This window comes from Protopterus annectens, chromosome 12.part0, assembly GCF_019279795.1.
Source record: "Protopterus annectens isolate FY-2018-M chromosome 12.part0, PAN1.0, whole genome shotgun sequence".
Taxonomy (NCBI): Eukaryota; Metazoa; Chordata; order Ceratodontiformes; family Protopteridae; genus Protopterus; species Protopterus annectens.
Window position 1 is genome coordinate 1380843689 of NC_056746.1, and position 23323 is coordinate 1380867011.

Consider the following 23323-nt stretch of genomic DNA (forward strand, 5'->3'; position numbering starts at 1 on the left):
ACACACACACACACACACACACACACACACACACACACACTCTTAAGGCCAATTTTACATTGTCAATACACCTATTTAAGTGTGTTTAGAATGTGTAAAAATTCCAGAAACCCTAATAAAGACACATGCAGACATGGGGAGAATGTAAACTTCATACAGAAGGCATCACAGCTAAGAATGTAACCAAGGAAACTCTAGGCAACACCACACAAATAAATACAAATAATTAATAAATAAGCAGCTAAACAGTTGGTTATTACAAACAGGTTCATAGGCTTATAGTCCAGGGGACCATGGAGGAATGTAGAACAAATTTCAAGTTGCTGTGAAGCACTGTCTACTTAAGCGACTTGCTCAAGGTCTCCTGGTAGGCAAATGAGGGCTGAGGGAGTCAAACCGTATACTACAGGAACTACAGGTCACAGTGTTAACCCCCTATGTTAACTGCTAGAGGCAGAGAGCTATTAATCAGAAATAACTTGTCATTATTTGTTACTGTGGTAGAGAAAAAAACACAAATGCAGCAAAAATCTATCATGAAAAAACACTGAAGACATTTCCAAGTGCAAGCTGTAAGTAAATGATGGTTAGGGGTCTGCAGGAAAGTCATATTAGAAAGTAGGTTTGATTCATGGCTACATTCATATCAAAGGCGCTGGGAGTGCATATTTCCTTATGAGTAACACTATTTACTGATACTGTTAATACAACAAAGATCAAGCAATAGCTTTAATCCTGGAATGTCCCTAAGTTGCTCAAATTTCAATGCCTGCGTTCTTAGCCAAGTTAATCGGCCAGAAACATTCTGAGCTTGTGAGGCAATCAGAATGAAGGAGTGGTCACAGGTCCAGAGTACACCTTGTGGGAGGGAAGCAGAGGTAAAGAATCATGTAAAAAAGAGCAGACAGCCAGTGAACCAACAAGTGGGTTAGAGCAAGATGTCCTGGCTTATTCATCTTCTGACCTGTGTTTTTGGGACAGGCTCTTGGGTTGCTATTAATGGTCTCTGGGTCGAGCTTCCTTTGATTGTAAATGAACTGCCTGAAGGATGGTTCTTACCTTCGTATCTCACAGTAATTATTCAGCTAGCAAACATAGGACCACTGTTTGTTACTCTGATGCACAGATTTGCCCCTGGGAAGTTAAAAGAAGTTGGTGTCATTTACACTGTCATTTCCATAGGATTTGTAGCATGCTTTATGCTGGCATTCTTTTGGAAACAAACAACGGTAATTGCTGGGGAACTTCACAGCACAGCCTTTCTGATAATCACTTTCTTTTTATCTCTGGTAGACTGCACATCTTCAGTGACATTCCTGCCTTTCATGATGCAGCTACCGTCTGGGTATCTAACTACATATTACATCGGTGAAGGTCTCAGTGGCTTAATCCCAGGACTAGTTGCCTTGGGCCAGGGAGCTGGAATGGTAAAATGCATCAATGTTACAGTCAACACCACAATGGACAGTGGAATGAAAGGAGAGGACATATACAAAATTGAGACCCAATACTTGCCTGCCAACTTTTCACCTGAGGTCTTCTTCTTTTTTCTCAGTGCCATGATGGTGGCCTGCCTGTCAGCCTTTGGATTTCTTACACGATTTGTATGGAAACTGGGGTCATCAACTGTAAACTTGATGAATGACCAAATGGCATGTGCTACTTCTTCAATGCCCGAAGTGCAGTTTGATACTACTAGTCTGGGAAGGGGGTCCCACATTGTGACAGAGCTACAAGTGCAGGATAATAAAACACATTATGGAGATGGGGAAGAAAAGAAGGAATCTGATGTTAAAGTTCGATACTCAACTATTCAATATGGCCTCATTTATTTTCTTGTTGCATGGGTAAATGCACTGACCAATGGTGTCCTTCCATCTGTCCAGACGTATTCATGCATGCCTTATGGGAATACTGCCTACCATCTTTCTGCAACTTTGGGAGCCATGGCAAACCCACTAGCTTGCATCATTGCGATTTTTCTTCCCTGTCGGTAAGCTAGTCAAATGTAAAAAATAAATAAATGAATAAGACATTTTGTCTATAATAGTCCACAGAGTATTCCATTTTTAAATGTATTATATTTATTTACATTCTGCAAGGAGAACAGATAACTATTAGAAGAATGAGATTTGATTACTTTTTTTCTGAAAAGTAGTAAACTAAATAGCCATCACATCCACCAACTGAAATGCATTTAATACTCTAGATGAATCCTTTCCAGACTTTACAACACACCGTCAGTACATTTTCTTCATAGCTACTCAGTAACAATAAGGTTCAGTACCATGCAGGAATGTTCCTAAATATTCCAAAGAATTCCAGTGTACAAGCTCTTGAAATCATATAATACTGTCAACAAATGCATCATACCATAAGGAAGGGCCGGAGAAGGAAATCTTTCTACCTGTTCAATCTGCACATACAAACCTTTTTAAATAATCAAGATGACATCTCAGCCAGCCCCACTGTAAACCCACCATATAGGGCCTGCAGATAATAATCAGCTAACTCAAAGGCCTGGTGAGATCCCAAAACTGGACAGTGGTGAAGCAGGAACCACACAAAGACACATTTTGTGTTAAACTGTAATAAGTTATTTGTAACTTGTAACGTACGATTAAATATAAGTAGTTTATATACTCTCTATCCAAGTTTAACCTTGCTACTATGTTGCACCCATTTGTGTGTAGCTATGCATGAGGATTAGCATGGTACAGACCACACTGGTCTATGGGGAGGGTCAGATGTGGCCTTTGCTACAACCATGGCTTAGCAAAGAACTTGGAAGTAACACAACACAGTCACTGTTACCTTTTAAAATGTATTGCAGGAACAATTTCAAAGAACATGCACGCACACACACACACACACACACACACACACACACACACACACACACACACACACACACACACACACACACACACACTTTAATCCAGACCTAATGCCTCATCACACACTTCAAAGGGTCTTATGCTGAGCCCTTTGAAGGCTGTGGTCAGGCACTGAGCTCTAGAGGAAATCTTTACTAGTTTGCAAGTCTCTTCATGCTTTTTCCCTCCCACTAACTGAAAAAAATAGACGTTTTTGTCAAGTTTTTTATGTACACCATATAAAACATTTATACTGTCCAAGAGTGGTGACTGACCTACCTCATTTTTGCAGCAATCATATTAGCACTGGATTATTCACAGACATTTCTGAGTTGTCTTCACTTTAAAGCTTTAGTTAAGGCGTTTCTATATCTGTCTCTAAACTAGTACAGATTTGTAAGAATAACATCACCTGCTGTGGTAAGGCTTATGCATGCTTACATGATACATTTCAGACTTGTGGCACTTATTATCATTTGTATCATGTAGTAATTATTTGACTTTTTAATTCTTTTTTTAGTAACCAGCCCTTTCCAAGCATCTTGCAGTTTGCTCAGCCTGTTTCCCAAAAGTGTATGTGGAGGTGTAAGGTTTCTTCAAAAGATATTAGGTGGCGCAAGATTTTCAATCATGACTAACCTGCAACTGTTGCTGTCTGAATGTTGAGTGCTTTTGCATAAATTCAGTGAACCCTTCGGTTCTGCCCTTGAGACTCAAGATATACTGAATCAAATTTAAGTAATAAGACTCTCTTCCACGTCCCCCTCCCACTCATCATAAATTAAATCCAGGGACCCTTTTACTCTACAACCATCAAACAATTTACAAGGTCAAACTACATCAGTCTTTAGTGGCATTTCACTGTAAACAAACAAAAGAAATGGCAAATATTTGTTCTATTGTCTCATAGCCTTACTTTCAAAACCAGTTAACATAGTTTGAGAGAATAGTTTAAACATTCCAAAAATCCAACTTTAAACTATCTCAATCCAGAAATTCTTAATAAACATGCTGGCAGTTCAGGTTAGTGGGTTTCTTGTTAAATACTTCAGAACTATAACTGTGATTCTTAGAAGTGCAGAACTACAAGTGTGAATGTGTAAATATATACTAACTCAAGAATTGTGGCATCTCAATATATTCTCCTTCATTTGAGGTACAGTTATCTCAGAATGCACACACTTACAGTACACACACACACACACACACACACACACACACACACTCCTCCTGTCATATGGCACTGCATATCAAGTCCTTTTGACTTTAGGGAACCTGAAGCTCTTTCTGCAAGCTCTCTGGGTCCAGCACAAGACAACCTAGGCAGCTGTCTACGGCATGGCCCTGTCTAGGGGGGCCAGGCCTGACCTTAAACATTAGAAAAATAAATGCCCAATTACCCATTCTGCTGCTCTGTCAGCAGCCCTAATCCACTGGTTTATTAGCAGTCCTTCCTGTCAGCTGTAGTTTCAGATCTGATCTGCAATTAGTAATGCTAGTCAGAAAATATATATGCTTTACCTTATTTATTTTTTAAATAGTGAACTCCCAAGAACACTGTCTAGATAAATGACTTGCTCAGAGTCATACAGTAGGCAAATAGAGCTAGGAAGAGTCAAACTCTGCACGCCTGATTACAGGAAGAAGCTCATTAAGAGCTTACAGCCTTAAGGCCATTGCAGTAACTGCCAGACCTTCCCTTTCTGATAAATCACTGACAATAACATATAAAAAGATTTAAAAAAATCACTGAAGAGAGCAGTCAATCAATAATATTAGTCATTAGAGTTTCACAGTTGTTGTTCAGGAAATACATTTTAAGTTAATTAGAGTCGTCTGGCACTTAAAGCCCTGAGCTATTAGAAAACTACTTCCTGTAGTCAAAAGTATAGGGTTTGAATCTTTCCACCTCTATTTGCCTACTATATGTCTTTCGGCTAGTCAATCAGACTGTGTGCCTTGGTCATCCCTGAAAAGGGGCACTTTGTACAGTGTGTTTACCTACTTACCTGCTTAGCAAACAACTAAAAGAAAATGATATTTAAAATGTGGGCCTTTGCCCCCTCATTAGTTTTGGCTTTGTGATAATGACAGGCATGTGTCAGACTTTGCATCCTTCAAAAAAAAAGGCTTGCTAATGCAATTTTTTATTCTAGTAACTTTCTAGGTATACAAGGAACATTTTAAAATTTGTTCCTGACTTTGAGTCTTTGGCTCTGATTTGAGCCAAGAAGTTGAGAGGGAATTGTAAAGGGTTCTACTGAATGATTTTGACAGAACTGAGTTTTGGCCCATTATTTATGACTGTATTTATTCATTTATTCTCAAGCAGATATCTTTGGTGTACGGCGTGTACAGTCATGCAAGTGGTTGTAACTGATGTGTGTGTGTGTGTGTGCGCATGTGTGTGCATGTGTGTTTGTGTGCGTGCATGTGTGTGTGTGTGTGTGTGTGTGTGCGTGCACGTGTGTGTGTGCGTGTGTGTGTGTGTGTGTGTGCGTGACAGGAACATTATCATATGAGGCATGATGCTTCGGTACAATCCTTGGTTTCCTTGTTTTTTGACTGTTGACAGTGTGTTTATTTGGCTCTGAATAAAGTGGACAGCATGAGGTCTACATGTTTGTTGTTAATATTTTAGCAGTGTTTACATTTTCAGTTAACTTTGCTTTTTTGCAGACACACTGGTGTGAAATGCACTGTTTTGGACTATAACTGTCTGTTCGGTAGTTAGTGCAGATGAATAAGGTTATAGGCTGCTTTTGTAGCCCAGGATTTGATTCCCTTATCCTTCATTTGTCTATTATGTGACTCTGACCAAGTCACTTCACCAGACAGTGCTCCTAGGCTTCCCCTTAAAAGGGACATTTGTACCCAGTGGGCTGCCCCAACCTGTTAGCAAATGTGTTGTACATTTATCTTTTTAAATCCTGTACCCTTCACATAGACCCTAATTAGTTTTTCACTATATGCTGTTTGACTACAAGTCCCAACACATGTCTTGTTGATTAATGGGGTGCCAGGTTAATTTTTTCATAAATATAAGTTTCAACGGAAGAGAAGTTTACTGATACTCATGTATACACTCCTGTACTTCTTCATTCCACTACCACCAAAATACCAGATGGAAGGGGAGCAAGGCTAGGTGTATCGGAGGCAGTTTCAAATTGTTTTATCATGGTGTGGATGGGAGGAGAAATGGCAAAGGCATTATCCTGATGGAACAGTATGCTAAGAGTGTTTTGGAGGTGAAAAGAGTGTCGGATAGAGTGATGTTTATGAAGCTGGAAGTTGATGGTGTAATGATGAATGTTGTTAGTGCATATGCTCCACAAGTTAGGTGTGCGATGGATGAGAAAGAAAAATTTTGGAGTGAGTTGGATGAAGTGGTGATGACTGTACCCAAGGGTGAGAGACTGGTGATTGGAGCAGATTTCAATGGGTATGTTGGTGAAGGGAACAGAGGGGATGAGGAAGTGATGGGTAGGTATGGTGTTAAACAAAGGAATGCAGAAGGTCAGATGGTAGTGGATTTTGTGAAAAGGATGGACATGGCTGTGATGAATATGTATTTTAAAAAGAGGGAGGAGCATAAGGTGACATACAAGAGTGGAGGAAGATGCACACAGGTGAATTATATCTTATGTAGAAGGGCCAATCTGAAGGAGATTGGAGACTGCAAAGTGGTATCAGGAGAAAGTGTAGTTAGGCAGCATAGGATGGTGGTTTGTAGGATGACATTGGTGATCAAGAAAAGAAGGATGAGTGTGAGGGCAACACCAAGTATCAAATGGTGGAAATTGAAAAAGGGTAATTGTGAGGTGATGTTCAGGGAAGAGCTAAGACAGGCACTGGGTGGCAGTGAAGAGTTACCGAATAGCTGGGTAACTACAGCAGAGCTAGTAAGAGAGAGACAGCTAGAAAGGTGCTTGGTGTGACATCTGGAAAGAGGAAGGAGGACAAGGAGACCTGGTGGTGGAATGAAGAAGTACAGGAGTGTAAACAGAGAAAGAGGCTGGTGAAGAAGAAGAAGTGAGATTGTCAGAGAGATGAAGAAAGTAGACAAGAGTATAAGGAGATGAGGTGCATGGCAAAGAGAGAGGTGGCGAAGGCTAAGTATAAGGCATATGAAGAGTTGTATAAAAGGTTGAACACTAAGGAGGGAGAAAAGGACCTGTACCGACTGGCTAGACAGAGGGACCGAGCTAGTAAAGATGTGCAGCAGGTAAGGGTGATAAAGGATAATGAGGGAAACATACTCAAAAGCATGGAGAGTGTATTGAGCAGATGGAAAGAGTACTTTGAGGGTTTGATGAATGAAGAGAATGAAAGGGAGAGAAGGTTGCATGATGTGCCGATAGTGAATCATGAAGTGCAGTGGATTAGCAAGGAGGAAGTAAGGATAGCTATGAAGAAGATGAAGAACGAAAAGGCTGTTGGTCCAGATGACATACCTGTGGAAGCATGGAGGTGTTTAGGGGAAATGGCAGTGGAGTTTTTAACTAGATTGTTTAATGAAATCTTGGAAAGTGAGAGGATGCCTGAGGAATGGAGAAAAAGTGTTTTGGTACCGATTTTTAAGAATAAGGGTGATGTGCAGAGTTGTAGTAACTACAGAGGGATTAAACTGATCAGTCACAGCATGAAGTTATGGGAAAGAGTAGTGGAAGCTAGCTTAAAAAGGGAGGTGATGATTAGTGATCAGCAGTATGGTTTCATGCCGGGAAAGAGCACTACAGATGCAATGTTTGCTCTGAGAGTGTTGATGGAGAAGTACAGAGAAGGACAGAAGGAGTTGCATTGTGTCTTTGTGGATTTAGAGAAAGCATACGACAGGGTGCCTAGAGAGGAGTTGTGGTATTGTATGAGGACGCCGGGAGTGTCAGAGAAGTATGTGAGTGTGGTACAGAATATGTACGAGGGTAGTGTGACAGTGGTGAGGTCTGTGGTGGGAGTGACGGATGTGTTTAAGGTGGAGGTGGGATTACATCAAGGATCAGCTCTGAGCCCTTTCTTATTTGCAATGGTGATGGACAGGTTGACAGACAAGATCAGACAGGAGTCCCCGTGGACTATGATGTTTGCAGATGACATTGTGATCTGTAGTGAGAGTAGGGAACATGTGGAGGAGACCCTGGAGAGGTGGAGATATGCTCTAGAGAGAAGAGGAATGAAGGTCAGCAGGACTAAGACAGAATATATGTGTGTGAATGAGAGGGAGGATAGAGGAATGGTGAGGATGCAAGGAGTAGAGGTGGGGAAGGTGGATGAGTTTAAATACTTGGGATCTACAGTTCAGAGTAATGGCGAGTGTGGAAGAGAGGTGAAGAAGAGAGTACAGGCAGGATGGAGTGGATGGAGAAGAGTGTCAGGAGTGATTTGTGAAAGACGAGTACCTGTAAGAGTGAAAGGGAAGGTCTACAAGAGGGTAGTAAGACCAGCTATGTTATATGGGTTGGAGACAGTGGCATTGACAAAAAGGCAGGAGTTAGAGCTTGATGTGGCAGAGATGAAGATGTTAAGATTTGCACTGGGTGTGACGAGGATGGACAGGATTAGAAATAAGTATATTAGAGGGTCAGCCCAGGTTGGACAGTTTGGAGACAAAGCCAGAGAGGCACGATTACGTTGGTTTGGACATGTGCTGAGGAGGGATGCTGAGTATATTGGGGAAAAGATGCTAAGGATGAAGCTGCCAGGTAACAGGAAAAGAGGAAGGCCTAAGATAAGGTTTATGGATGTGGTGAGAGGACATGCAGGTGGTTGGTGTGACGGAGCAGGATGCAGAGGACAGGAAGAAATGGAAACAGTTGATCTGCTGTGCCGACCCCTAACGGGAGCAGCCGAAAGAAGAAGAAGAAGAAGAATCAAACCTTGTACCTTAAGTCAGTGAGGTAAACACCTTAACCATTATGCCAACTCCCTATAAAAGTTCAAAGTTATTACATGACTATCAACAGTGTTGGAGGGTTGGCTGTCCACAGTGGGCATTGCAGAGGGACAAAGCCTCCCTGCAAAATTGTCTTAATTATGAAACAGCTAGGTTTTGTAGTCACTGTTCCTTGTTTGACTCAAATTAGTTTTTGAAAGCATCAGGATTCACAAGCTAGATATTACATTTCCAGCAAGGAGCCCTCCATCTGTTATCATTACTATTGGGAATCTGACCTATAAGTAGCTCGCATGGGTAGTTTAGCATTAAGTGCAGCACTTCGTTACATGCAATATACCTCCTCACGCCAGGTACCTGTCTGTCCTATGCGTTATTAGTTTCCTTCATTCTAGCTGTAAAATCTTTATCTGTGCCCCCCATCCTAACCCTTGAAACTGTTCCTAGTATCAGACTGTCTTGTTTTAACTATGTACCAGTTAGCACCAGTTGCCATGGCTGTGCCAGTGTGATAACCTCTATGTCACCTTAACAGTAGGGTTCTCTGGTGCTGAGTGTCAGAACTGCTCCCACAGAAATAGTTAGCCATCTGTTCCACTATTTTTACAATAATTCTTTCTGCTCATCTAGGCAAGTAAGGCATAATTTTTCATTTAAAAATTCAGTATCCACGGCACTTTCTTTTTAACACTTCTAAATTTAGTTCTTAAGGTTTCAGGAGAGGACTGCACTCATTCTAGACCTTTCCACAAGATTACACCCTATGATAAAATATATTTTCAGGTCACAACCTGATACAGCAGTCATACTTCAGAGGGCAAGAAACACACTCATCTCCACCGACCAGCCTTTTCAGTGCCTTCAAAATCTGAAATGTTCTTCCTTCAAACATTAGGAACAGGGAAACAACTTCAGAGTTTGTATCTATACTGATGCTGATTCTTAAAGATATGACACCTTATTCCTGTTTTTCCACACCCTTTACTTGGATATTCTTAATATAACTGTTAACCAAACTGTTATAATTTATATTTTATATTTTATACTGCCTTTTTCTCACTTGATGCCTCATATTTGACTGTCGGTACCATGGATATCCATACCCTGTTTGAAGTGTTGCTTAGCAGAGTGGAATAAAATAATACAGCAAGCATTTACATTACCTATACATAAAAAAGTATAAGCTTACAAACTATGTCCTGAATGGGCCATCTCACTGGTGGACAGAACTTGACCTCTTGAGCTTCAACTGCCCCAGCTTCAACTTATCCATAAGAATTCACTGCCTGTGAATCATACAAGACGTGATTCCCTTTTTGTTGGAATTTCCTGTCTTCAAGTATGTGCAACCTCACAGTTGGTATATATAACTTCATTGGGTGCAGAGGGGCTTGCTTCCCTGCAAAAAAAAAAAAAAAAAACACTTAAAGGGTTTTCTGGTAAGATGTTTTCGTGAATGCAGTTTGGAGATTCCTGTCCTTGGTGCATTTGTTTTCATGCATATATTGTGGTAGCCCTGAAATGCATAGTTGCATGTTCACATGCATACTGCACACTGTCACACACAGCCCCATCTAGTTAGGGCACAACACACACACACACACACAAAAGAAAATCTCCTCATGTACTTATACAATGTTTGTGGCACTCCTGGGTTATAACAGTCACACTGGTTTCAACCCTGGGGGGGGGGGGGGGGTTAGTACTACAGTTACTTATATCAAGAGTATTTGCAGCAACAGTGAGCAGCAAAGGGGGCTAAAAACAAAATGCATGTTTGTACCTTCATATACATTAAACACGCACGCACATGCACACAGATAAATACACATAAAACCTACACACTGCACTTTAAAAAGGGAAGTAAGCCAGTAAAGTTTACACACTTTGCAAGACTAACTGATGTTAAAGGCAATATTAAGCACCAAATCAAACATCACGTGCTGTTTCCCAAACCCGTACTGCAAAGTTATACTGTGGATTTCACAGGATACTTGCCAACATAACATATTTACAGAGTGATAGAATGTTCCAGGAAAAATAAAATTCCAACAGCATTAAAGTACTGCACTCCTTCCCCTCTGTTTATTTCTAAAGGAACACTTCAAAAATGTGACTATTGTTCCTTATCTGTTGGCATAGACTTTTTTCTCTCCTCTCCTTACTGTATAATGCACACTGCTTTACAACATAGTTACTTTGAAGGTAGTATACTGTGATAAAACAACAGAGAATTGTATTCTGCAATGTTACAACACACACCTCTCAACTTCTTTACTCTTTGTGGTCATAGCCAAAAATAGTGGAGGCAGCAAAGGCCCAAAATTCTATTTAAAAGTTAACATAATGACATCTTCGCATCAACATACATTTTATAAACAGTAGGTATGAAACTCTCATACCTGAAACAAACAGTCTCCGTGGTGTCCCTTGAAGTCTCAGAAACCCAGTACGTGAATACAATTGGTCCAAAAACAAATAAGGAGGAAACTTCTCTGTGTGCAAGATCTAAGATTCCCTAGAGTTCAGGCCCCTAATAAAAACCATACTGGGAATATCCCACCTAATAAGAAATACTTTCTTTAAAAACTTTCCAAAGTATAAATTCACTAATGAAAGTAGGGAAGCGCAAGCTAGATCAAGTTGAATCTTCTTTATTAAAAACACACAAACAAGAGATCCAGATAAAGAGTAGAAATTCACCATTCCATTTATATAATTGTTTAAAAGCATGGGAGTGGTTACTAGGGTCGCTGTTTTGTAAAAGACAATCAGCATGTTACTTGTTAATATTCCTTCCCCCATACAACAGTGGGATATTCGACACAGTGCTGCCCTGCTTCAAGCTCTGTGGTTCCAGGATATGTTTAAATTAAACTAAACTAGACTAAACTAAAAATTACACATTAATAATTGCTAAATGGCTTTGTATTACCCCCCCCCCCCCGGATATGCAGTAGCAAGACCCGCCCAAATACCTCCCACCACCCAGCACCAGGTGAAGTGTATGAAAATCTATGTCCGCATGAATAATCAGCCAGCATTCTGAGCATCAGCTCTCTGAACTACACAGACCAGTAGAAGAATGAAAAGCTGTGATGTCGTATGCAAATGATGTTTGTGCACTGTCGATGGGACATGATGCATACGAGTAACCCTGTTCCTCAATGTAGTGTGATCGCGGAGTTGGTATATATAATTTATGGGGGGAGGGTGTGGGGGTTGCTGGGGGGGGTGAGCTCCACTGCAAAAATGGAAAACACTGGTAGGGTTACCACCTGTCTCACATTGCAAGGGACAGTCCCTCTTTGGGCAGTTGCGTTCTGCAAAGTAATCAAAAAAGTGGCAAATGTCCTGAGATTTTACGACAACATATTTCCTATATTTTATGTAATAGTTGCATAAAACAGTTATTCTGTATCTGAAACACCTAAATATTATAAGAAACAGAATAATCAACTAAAATGCTACAAGAATAAGCTTTTATTTAGGCAGTAAAGTGAAGCTCTGCCCTTTGTACTGAACATAGGCATGTTTTGCCCTGCAAAATCTGATGTTTGTATCAAAAATGTCCCACTTTGGGCATTTGAAAAGGTGGCAACCCTAAACACTGGTGAAGCAAATTTGCATGGCATGTCAATCATGCACCATTTGCATGCAATATCATGGCCATTTGCCATGCCAATCACTCAAGCCATACCCACTTCTGCGCAAAACTACTAGGGGGTTAAAACTGTAAAACATTGCCTGTTATTTAAGAAAATGTAGTACAAAAAACAAATCCTAAGTAAAACCATACCAAACACTTGAGAATATATATATGTGCGCGTGTGTGTGTGTGTGTGTGTGTGTGTGTGTGTGTGTGTGTGTGTGTGTGTGTGTGAGTGTGTGTATATGTACATTAGTCTATTCATCTGAAATGATAAGTCTAGTAAAGAATTTTAAAGTAAAATACACAGAAATCTAGAAAAATATATGAAAAATCTAGCAGAAAAACAGTTGCTCATGCTCACAGCAGTGATATTTGCTCCAGTCTGCAAACCCTAGAAAAAATGTATAAACAGGACCCCGTTTAAAATTTATGAATGTTATAATATTGGAGTCATTATAAGCATGTAGTATATATTGCCACTAATATTCAATATGTGTCTAGTTAAGCTAAAACACTGTGCATTAAAAAGTTACAACCTAAAAAGGCTCAACTGTCACGAAATCATGCATGTGCTATACAGAATCTAGCTCTGCTGTTTGTTTTAAAAAAAATGAACATTAGTTTACCATTTAAAATATTCAGAAGTTTACCTATCTGAGCCAGCTAAATAAGTAGCATTCAACCCCTTACTAATATGATTGTATCTAATAAAGCTGTCCATGTTTGCACTAACAACAATAAACTATCTTCTGCCATTTCTCGATCTTTCCAAGGCCTTCGACATAGTTAACCACCAGCTACTCTTACTTACCCTAAATAAAATATCCCTAAACAACCATGCCATACAATGGTTTCAATCTTATCTTAGTGGAAGACAGCAGGCTGTCCTTTGGCAGGACAACCTCTCCACCCTTCTCCCCGTTACTCTTGGTATCCCTTAAGGCTCCATATTAGGTCCGCTTCTTTTCTCCCTATCAATGACCTCCACACTGTAATCCCAGACACAACCTGTATACAATATGCTGATGACTCCACCCTTATTTGCTCAGCCTCTACCCCTACATATCTCCTTAGTTTAACCCAGAAAACCTTTAATACAGTGGAAAACTGGATCACTAATCAACAACTGATATTAAACCCTAATAACTTGCAAATCTTCTCAACCGTTGTTCACTATAACATCTAATAATGGGACCATAATCTCACCAGATATGTATACCAAACTCCTGGGTGCTATAATACACAACAACCTCAAATATGATATGCACATAAACCAAACTATTAAAACCATTAAAAAAATTGGCTCCCTATACAAAAACAAACCTTTTCTCACCCCTCTAGCTTGGACTGCCATTGCCCGTACCCATCTGCTTTCAACTCTACTCTATGCCTTGCCAATTCACACTAACTTGAACAAAACTGATATTAGCAAACTCTCTAGCTGCTACAATGAAATTGCCAGGTTTGCCACAAGAACTCCTTACAGGACACACCATTGTCAAAACCTAAACCTCTTAGGATGGCTAGAACTCCCCAGGCTAATTGAATGTAATCCACTTACTGTAGCATTCAAGGTTATTAACCATCCAGAAAAAAACTCTGTTCCTTAAAAACATTATCCATCCCTACAAAGATGCTATGTCACTTCTTTCCACTACAAAACTTTTGGTTCAATCTGTTAAAGCTAACAACCTATCTGGAGAATCTTTGTTTACAAATTCAGTAGGCAACACTTGGAATTCACTCCCATCTGACCTTACTCTGAACCCCTCCCTTAATCAGTTCAAAAAAAATCTAACCCAGTATTTTAAAACTCACTGGTTATGTCCTTGTTCTAACCCTGACTAAAGCCTCATATACTTCCTTATCCCTGAATTTTTTTATTCACAGCTACTAACCTCTTACACTAAGAGGTTTGAAAAGAGAAACTGTAACATCTCTGCAGATACTCTGTATATAGCTGCACCTATAGGGATGATAAGAGAAACTGTAACATATTTGTATATATTTCTGAATATAAACTGTATTCTTCATAGGCTTGTAATGTGAGACTGTAACTTGTATGTTAATACAATATGTTTGTGTATATACTGTAACCTGCTTGTCTTTATCTGTTTGTAAGTTTGGAGCTTTTCTCCCCTGGCCTCCTCTGAAAATGGACATGTATCCAGCCGGACTATCCCAGTCAACAATTGTGAAATAAAATAAATAAATAAAAAGTTATAAACAAGAATTAATAAAATGTTATGACATCTGCAGAATATGCACATACTGCTCTAATGTGGTTCTACAGTAATCAAACGTTCTAGTTATAAAGAAATGTGAGAAAGTGCCTTTTGAATGTGTCCTGATTGTAATAGTACAATGAAGATATAATTAGAAAACATTTAAATATTTAAAAATGGTTATTATAAATAGATAAATATATGTGTAGAAATGTATCTGCTAAAACAAAATTAATAATTTATAAGCCACTACCATAATATTACATTTTAAAATTACATTTACAAAGTTAATAGTTAATAAAATTGTTGATAACTGCAAATAACAAACAAATGCAAATAACAAATAAATTAAATTTAGATCTTTAGTCTTGTAAACAATGAGGCAACTTACTTAGCTCTAGTACACTTTTCAGTGAGCAATAATAGTCTAGTCTAGGCTTTAGTTGCCACATAAGTTCTTGTTTTTTTAAAGTATTTGGGGTGTCCTCTTCAAGTTCAGTGAGATCTATGTGATCAAGTACTTGAAATTTAAACCCAGAGTGTCTTTTATGGAGTTGGATGTGTCTGGCCAGGGCATTGTTTCGACATTTAGAGCTGATCTCAGATAGATAACCCGAAATCCTTCATCTCAGTTTATTAATAGTCTTTCCCACATAAAATGTATCGCATCCATTGCAACTAGCTCTGTAAACAACTAGTGTAGAGCTGCAGTCTCCACCTGCATTAGTCTTAATAAGTTTCTTTAAATATGGGCAGTAAAAAGAGTATCCCTCTTGAATGTAGGTGCAAAATGAATAAACTGTCATCTAATTACTTTAAGTCTGAAGCTGTACCAAGTCACGATTAATAAAAAATATATATTTTCAAACTTCAGCAGTCGTGAAACAAGGCAAGCTCTTTGATCCAGACATTTTTTAGCTGTTTTTCTATCCAAACATTTCAAGTGATCCATAACATAGGGCAGTATATTCCTTTCAATTAACTGATAAGGGTATATTTTAGCAACTTAAATCTTTACCTCATCTGGAACATGAAATTTCTAAAGAAATCCAAAGCATCAAGAAAAGTTTAAACAGTCTTGTGAAATCAGTATCTAAAGTAGCTGCAAAAAGAAGGGAAGCTTGTTAAGAACACTGCAATATGAGGATATCACAGGATGTCAGTACTAAACATTATCAAAGTGCAGAGAGTATGTGATACAAGGAATTTACTATGAATGGCAATATGAGGATATCACAGGATGTCAGTACTAAACGTTATCAGAGCACAGAGAGTACGTGATATGAGGAATTTACTATGAATAGCAATATGAGGATATCACAGGATGTCAGTCCTAAAAGTTATCAGAGCACAGAGAGTATGTGATATAAGGAATTTACTATGAATAGCAATATGAGGATATCACAGGATATCAGTACTAAACGTTATCAGAGCATAGAGAGTACGTGATATTAGGAATTTATTATGAATAGAAAAACTACTTTTTAGCAAACTGTAGTCTGCCAAAGATGATTTTCCTTAGTGCAGGTGTTAATAGGATTATATATCTGCCTTCAATGAAACTTCATTTTCAGCCATTTTGAATAATCAGGTGGTTTGTCAAACAATGGCTTAGTGAATTGTGCTTTTTTAAAAAAAGAGTTGATTCTGACACAAAGTTTTGTGTGCAGCAATTGTGCTTAAAGATATGTTTCTGTATACAGTAATCCTTGCATAGCCAAATCAGTCCTTCAGTCATTTGGTAACGAAATAACATAGTACAGCAAAAAAGTTCATGAACTAGGTGAACTAGGTTCAGAGGTCATACACCTGCATCAGTGGTGTAACATATTAATGTTATGAAGACTGAAAGCTGAGACACCAGGGTTAATCATTTAATGACATACTACTAAAGATCAAAAAGTTGATATGCTGTTGTTTTGATTATTATATAAATAGTATAAAACTATATAGTATTAACCTTATGAAGACTGAAAGCTGAGATGTCAAGGCTGTTCACTTAATGATGTACTAAAGGTTAAAAACTTGATATACTGTTGTTTATTGTGGGAACGATACAAAAATATGCATTATAAACCTCAAGAAGGCTGAAAGCTAAGAATCATTTAAGAAAAATCTGAAGATCAAAAACTTGATATACTGTTGTTTTGCTTATTTTATATTAAAATGCTCACTGTGTTGCTATTGTTATAAGCAGCCACCATTTTTAGATCCATTTCAGCCACTGGTATGCAGTTTTATTTATTTTGTATAACGTGGATAAGAAAGAGACAGTGTAAAGAACAGGAAAAGCATTGCCTAAAATGTAACTGTTTAACTTTTGCCACAGGTCCCTGGCATTACTTGGATCCCTCTCTTTGATTGGCACTGGGTTTGGTGCATATAACCTAGCCATGGCATCATTAAGTCCGTGTCCAGTGCTACAAAACTCAGATATTGGAGTGGCCATAATTGTAAGTATTATGGGGCTTATACAGCTCTATCACATTCTAGTAAATTCATTGAGTGCTGCACGAATATGCTTTCCAGTTGCAAAATATTACCTATAGTTCATACTGAACATTTAATTTGCATGTATAATATATAACCTGAAGTGAGAAACTAGTGATACTAACCAAAGTGTGGTTAATTATATGAATATTTTATGAAATTCACCCTTTGAAAAGTATTATCAGATGTAGTTATTTAACTGTATTCCAAAGAACTGATTTGCATGAAAATGTGACTTAGCTGCTATGCCCTGTGCTGTAGTTTGTTAAACATTATTTTTAGAAAATATCTGTTTAAATCAAAAAGCTCTTATTGCTTTCTGAGCCATAGATTTTGCAAGTATGGGTATAATGTCATATACTTTTACAAATTCATATAAAACATAGCCACCGAGATGGGTACTCTAAACCACTTTGTGGTTGGGGGGGGGGGGGTAAGAATACAAAGACAAAAATAATGATATAGGATTTTATGAGAATGAATTATGCTGAGATAAGGAGAGGGCCAAAGGTGAGATGATGAAGAACGTTAGGGAGAAACAAGCTATAAAAATAGGTCAAGTGTGGGGTAGTGAGGACTGCAAATTACAGAGTACAGTTTCAGGAACAGGAAAAATATGGAAAGAAGAAAAGAACAAATTAGCTACAGCAAAGTGTGAGGATAACAAATAGGATGGACACACGAGAAATGGAAAGGGGGTGGGGCAGCTAGAGGGAAGGAATGCAAACTGGCTAGAAGGACAGCAAGAGGCGTGCAAGCAGAAAGGCTAGACGGTAGCTGAAGGGTGTATAAAATCATGTCATGGAGAGGTGAGGGCTTTATCCTGAACAGGGATAACTTCGGGGGGGGGGGGGGCAAAGGCTGAAGACTACATGGAGGAACTTCTTGGGTTTTCAAAAGTACTTTTTTACAGAGAGTTTGTGGAGCTGTGGAATGGACTACTAGAAGAGTGGTAGAGATGAGGTCTGCATACACATTTAAGAGAACATGAAGCGGTTGGAGAAAGGGTAGGGGGTGTTAGCCATTAAGTGGAGGGAGAAGTTATTCATTTAGAGGTTAGATTATATATGCTCTTTGCTTTTGACTGTTGTCAAGCAAATGTAATGTAAATGTAAGGTGATAGGGTGCCCTACTACAGGAAATAAACTTTGTTGTTACTCATGCAGGTGTGTATTCTGCGTTTAACAAAGGAAATGAAGGAATGTTTTGAATGTACACAGGAGTCATTTGAAAAGTGTGCAGCTATTATATGTCAAAATAGTGGGACTTAGGGTGATTAGAAATGTAGGCCTCTATAATACTAGCTTCCTGCATATGAAGGTACTTAGGGACTCGACATAGTGATACGCTTACTTTACTGTGTCATTGCTGTAAACATATCAGGAGGAGGGCTTAAGGTAGAAAACATCTACATGTCAGGGTGACGGAAGTCTGGGAGGACTTTACCTAGAGGACACCATCACAGGAGGTCAGCAGCCTAGGATCCAGCTAACCTAAATAGCACAAGACAGGTATCTTTCCATCCTGAGTAGTATGGAATATCTGGTTAACTCACTTTCACTGGAGATTGATAGAGAAAGGTAGACCTGCCCTCTAATAGTGGGGATTCAAGACAGAAGACAGCCATGGGAGGTATATCAGGTTACCAAAAAAGAGGCCAGACAACCTGATATAGAACAACATGAACAGGCAGATATTCCAAAAAAGTTGTGCCAGAGAACATAGTGTGAGACAGGGCAGTGCAATGGTGCAGCAGTTAACATTGTTGCCTCACAGTAAGAGGTTCCCCAGTTTGATTCTCAGCTGGGGTGTCTTCTGTGTGGAGTCTGCATGTCCTCCTTGTGTTTGCATGGGTTTCCTCTGGGTGCTCTGGTTTCCTCCCACATTCCAAAGATATGTATCTGGAGTGTTTCTCCCAGGGCCTCTGCTGAAAATGGGCTTTGTCCCAGTCAGACTTTCCTGGTGAATAAATAAATAAATAATATTTTTAAACAAAAATGGATTCAGGGGACTCTAAACTCCAGGAAATGGTTCAGTTCCTGATAATCTGTGTGAAAAAGAACACAAACAAGAGATTAGTTAAATTTTATAAAATACTCTGGTAGCCTCTACTGTTCTCATAGTACAGGGCAGGATTCATTGATGCCCTCTGTACTGTACATAATATGTTGGCCATTACATTTAGAGGTCATACCATTTGAAGGCCTTGGACCTTTATCATGTAGGAGCCATTTTGAAAGGGGGCTGCTTTGTGGTTTATTTACATGGTGATTAGAATTCCAAGTTGATTACCCATGGTTTTAATCAGCCCAGAGGCACTTGCAGGGATGTGGGATACGTATCAACTGAGGGTACACAGCACATTAGCAATGTGCATTCTGTGCAGAGAACAATTGTTTATTTCTCTGTACTTGTTAACTGGAGTAGAGCAAGGCCCTTTTTCAGGGTCAGCTCAGACGAACTGTCTTGATAAGTGGTATGCTCAGAGTCACAGAGTGGGCAAATGGAGGTTGAGGGAGTCAAACCCTGGGGTACAGGATTATACTTGTTAACAGTTCATTTTCACAGCCCTCTTTACTATTCGACGTAGCACTATGGCAGAAAATCTCTGTGGATGTATTCAAATAATTGGAGACAGACTAAGCTATATAATAAATCCCAATTTAAAAACAAAAAATATGGGCTACCACCTATGTTTTTATTGATAAAGAACATGGCTGGGGGTATAATAAGTACACAATGCAGGACAACACTGACTACACAATGCTATTATCATGTCAACAAATGGACAATATAATTTAGGATCACACTGCCCAGCTTTGTTTGAAAGAGCTGGCTATATACAGTATGGACCACTGCTGCTGACCCTAGTGCTGTTTTTCAGAAAGTTTCTTAACTGCATTGTATTCTTCTCTCAGTCATGTACACTGCTGATAATTTCCATAACACCTGGGTTTCATACTTTATGAATGACTTAGTTTTGTCAGATTATGGGCCAGTATTGGCCTGTACTGCTGTCAGTAAAAGCCCTCAGTGGCATATTGGAGTTGTGGTGCTGTTGCTGTGCTACAAAACATGGTACTTGACAAAACATGAACTGATTTGTGTGGTGTGTGTGTGTGTGTGTGTTTGTGTGTGTGTGTGTGTGTATGCCTGCATGTGTGTGTGCGTGCATGCGTGTGTGTGTGTGTGTGTGTGTGTGTGTGTGTGTGTGTGCGTGCATGCGAGTATGTGTGTGTGTGTGTGTGTGTGTGTCTGTGTGTGTGTGCATTTTGTAGGGGCAGCTGTGGCATCCCAGGTTTGGCATCCATAGTAGCACAGTAGGGTCCATTTACTAGTGTAGGACTTAGGGCAGTTTTTATAGATGTTCATGATATGCTCTTTCACTACTCTTTTCAGATATTGTGTAACTTGTTTGGATATTTACTATACACTCACCATCTGGGTGTGACTTCTGTCTAGCTGTCTTTGTCAGGAGATGGCCATTTCACTGCACTGGCTGTGTGCACTGCCTCTCTGGCTTATGGGCCATGTCCCTGAATCTCACATGTGCGCTGCCTCTGTGACTTGTGGGCCATGTCCCTGAATAGGATTTTATGAGAATGAATTATGCTGAGATAAGGAGAGGGCCAAAGGCGAGATGATGAAGAACGTTAGGGAGAAACAAGCTATAAAAATAGGTCAAGTGTGGGGTAGTGAGGACTGCAAATTACAGAGTACAGTTTCAGGAACAGGAAAAATATGGAAAGAAGAAAAGAACAAATTAGCTACAGCAAAGTGTGAGGATAACAAATAGGATGGACACACGAGAAATGGAAAGGGGGTGGGGCAGCTAGAGGGAAGGAATGCAAACTGGCTAGAAGGACAGCAAGAGGCGTGCAAGCAGAAAGGCTAGACGGTAGCTGAAGGGTGTATAAAATCATGTCATGGAGAGGTGAGGGCTTTATCCTGAACAGGGATAACTTCAGTGGGGGGGGGGGGGCAAAAGCTGAAGACTACATGGAGGAACCTCTTGGGTCTTCAAAAGTACTTTTTTACAGAGAGTTTGTGGAGCTGTGGAATGGACTACTAGAAGAGTGGTAGAGATGAGGTCTGCATACACATTTAAGAGAACATGAAGCGGTTGGAGAAAGGGTAGGGGGTGTTAGCCATTAAGTGGAGGGAGAAGTTAATATTCATTTAGAGGTTAGATTATATATGCTCTTTGCTTTTGTCTGTTGTCAAGCAAATGTAATGTAAATGTAAGGTGATAGGGTGCCCTACTACAGGAAATAAACTTTGTTGTTACTCATGCAGGTGTGTATTCTGCGTTTAACAAAGGAAATGAAGGAATGTCATTTGAAAAGTGTGCAGCTATTATATGTCAAAATAGTGGGACTTAGGGTGATTAGAAATGTAGGCCTCTATAATACTAGCTTCCTGCATATGAAGGTACTTAGGGACTCGACATAGTGATACGCTTACTTTACTGTGTCATTGCTGTAAACATATCAGGAGGAGGGCTTAAGGTAGAAAACATCTACATGTCAGGGTGACGGAAATCTGGGAGGACTTTACCTAGAGGACACCATCACAGGAGGTCAGCAGCCTAGGATCCAGCTAACCTAAATAGCACAGGACAGGTATCTTTCCATCCTGAGTAGTATGGGATATCTGGTTAACTCACTTTCACTGGAGATTGATAGAGAAAGGTAGACCTGCCCTCTAATAGTGGGGATTCAAGACAGAAGACAACCATGGGAGGTATATCAGGTTACCAAAAAAGAGGCCAGACAACCTGATATAGAACAACATGAACAGGCAGATATTGCAAAAAAGTTGTGGCAGAGAACATAGTGTGAGACAGGGCAGTGCAATGGTACAGCAGTTAACATTGTTGCCTCACAGTAAGAGGTTCTCCAGTTCGATTCTCAGCTGGGGTGTCTTCTGTGTGGAGTTTGCATGTCCTCCTTGTGTTTGCATGGGTTTCCTCTGGGTGCTCTGGTTTCCTCCCACCTTCCAAAGATATGTATCTGGAGTGTTTCTCCCAGGGCCTCCACTGAAAATGGGCTTTGTCCCAGTCAGACTTTCCTAGTGAATAAATAAATAAATAATATTTTTAAACAAAAATGGATTCAGGGGACTCTAAACTCCAGGAAATGGATCAGTTCCTGATAATCTGTGTGAAAAAGAACACAAACAAGAGATTAGTTAAGTTTTATAAAATACTCTGGTAGCCTCTACTGTTCTCATAGTACAGGGCAGGATTCATTGATGCCCTCTGTACTGTACATAATATGTAGGCCATTACATTTAGAGGTCATACCATCTGAAGGCCTTGGACCTTTATCATGTAGGAGCCATTTTGAAAGGGGGCTGCTTTGTGGTTTATTTACATGGTGATTAGAATTCCAAGTTGATTACCCATGGTTTTAATCAGCCCAGAGGCACTTGCAGGGATGTGGGATACATATCAACTGAGGGTACACAGCACATTAGCAATGTGCATTCTGTGCAGAGAACAATTGTTTATTTCTCTGTACTTGTTAACTGGAGTAGAGCAAGGCCCTTTTTCAGGGTCAGCTTAGACGAACTGTCTTGATAAGTGGTATGCTCAGAGTCACAGAGTGGGCAAATGGAGGTTGAGGGTGTCAAACCCTGGGGTACAGGATTATACTTGTTAACAGTTCATTTTCACAGCCCTCTTTACTATTCGACGTAGCACTATGGCAGACAATCTCTGTGGATGTATTCAAATAATTGGAGACAGACTAAGCTATATAATAAATCCCAATTTAAAAACAAAAAATATGGGCTACCACCTATGTTTTTATTGATAAAGAACATGGCTGGGGGTATAATAAGTACACAATGCAGGACAGCACTTACTACACAATGCTATTATCATGTCAACAAATGGACAATATAATTTAGGATCACACTGCCCAGCTCTGTTTGAAAGAGCTAGCTATATACAGTATGGACCGCTGCTGCTGACCCTAGTGGACAGGAATAAACAATGTTTTTCAGAAAGTTTCTTAACTGCATTGTATTCTTCTCTCAGTCCTGTACACTGCTGATAATTTCCATAACACTTGGGTTTCATACTTTATGAATGACTTAGTTTTGTCAGATTATGGGCCAGTATTGGGCTGTACTGCTGTCAGTAAAAGCCCTCAGTGGCATATTGGAGTTGTGGTGCTGTTGCTGT

The 23323-nt window shown here is 39.6% G+C and overlaps 1 protein-coding gene across 1 annotated transcript in view; it reads left to right on the forward strand.

The window, feature by feature from the left end:
• Positions 1-900: 900 nt before the first annotated feature.
• SLC52A3 (solute carrier family 52 member 3) overlaps positions 901-23323 on the forward strand; it is a 43515-nt gene continuing 21092 nt past the window's right edge. Inside the window, exons 1-2 of the mRNA XM_044090577.1 lie at positions 901-1993; positions 16973-17096. Of these exons, the coding sequence (XP_043946512.1) occupies positions 939-1993; positions 16973-17096 (1179 nt within the window). The 5' untranslated portion in view covers positions 901-938. The remainder of the gene's footprint in view (positions 1994-16972; positions 17097-23323) is intronic.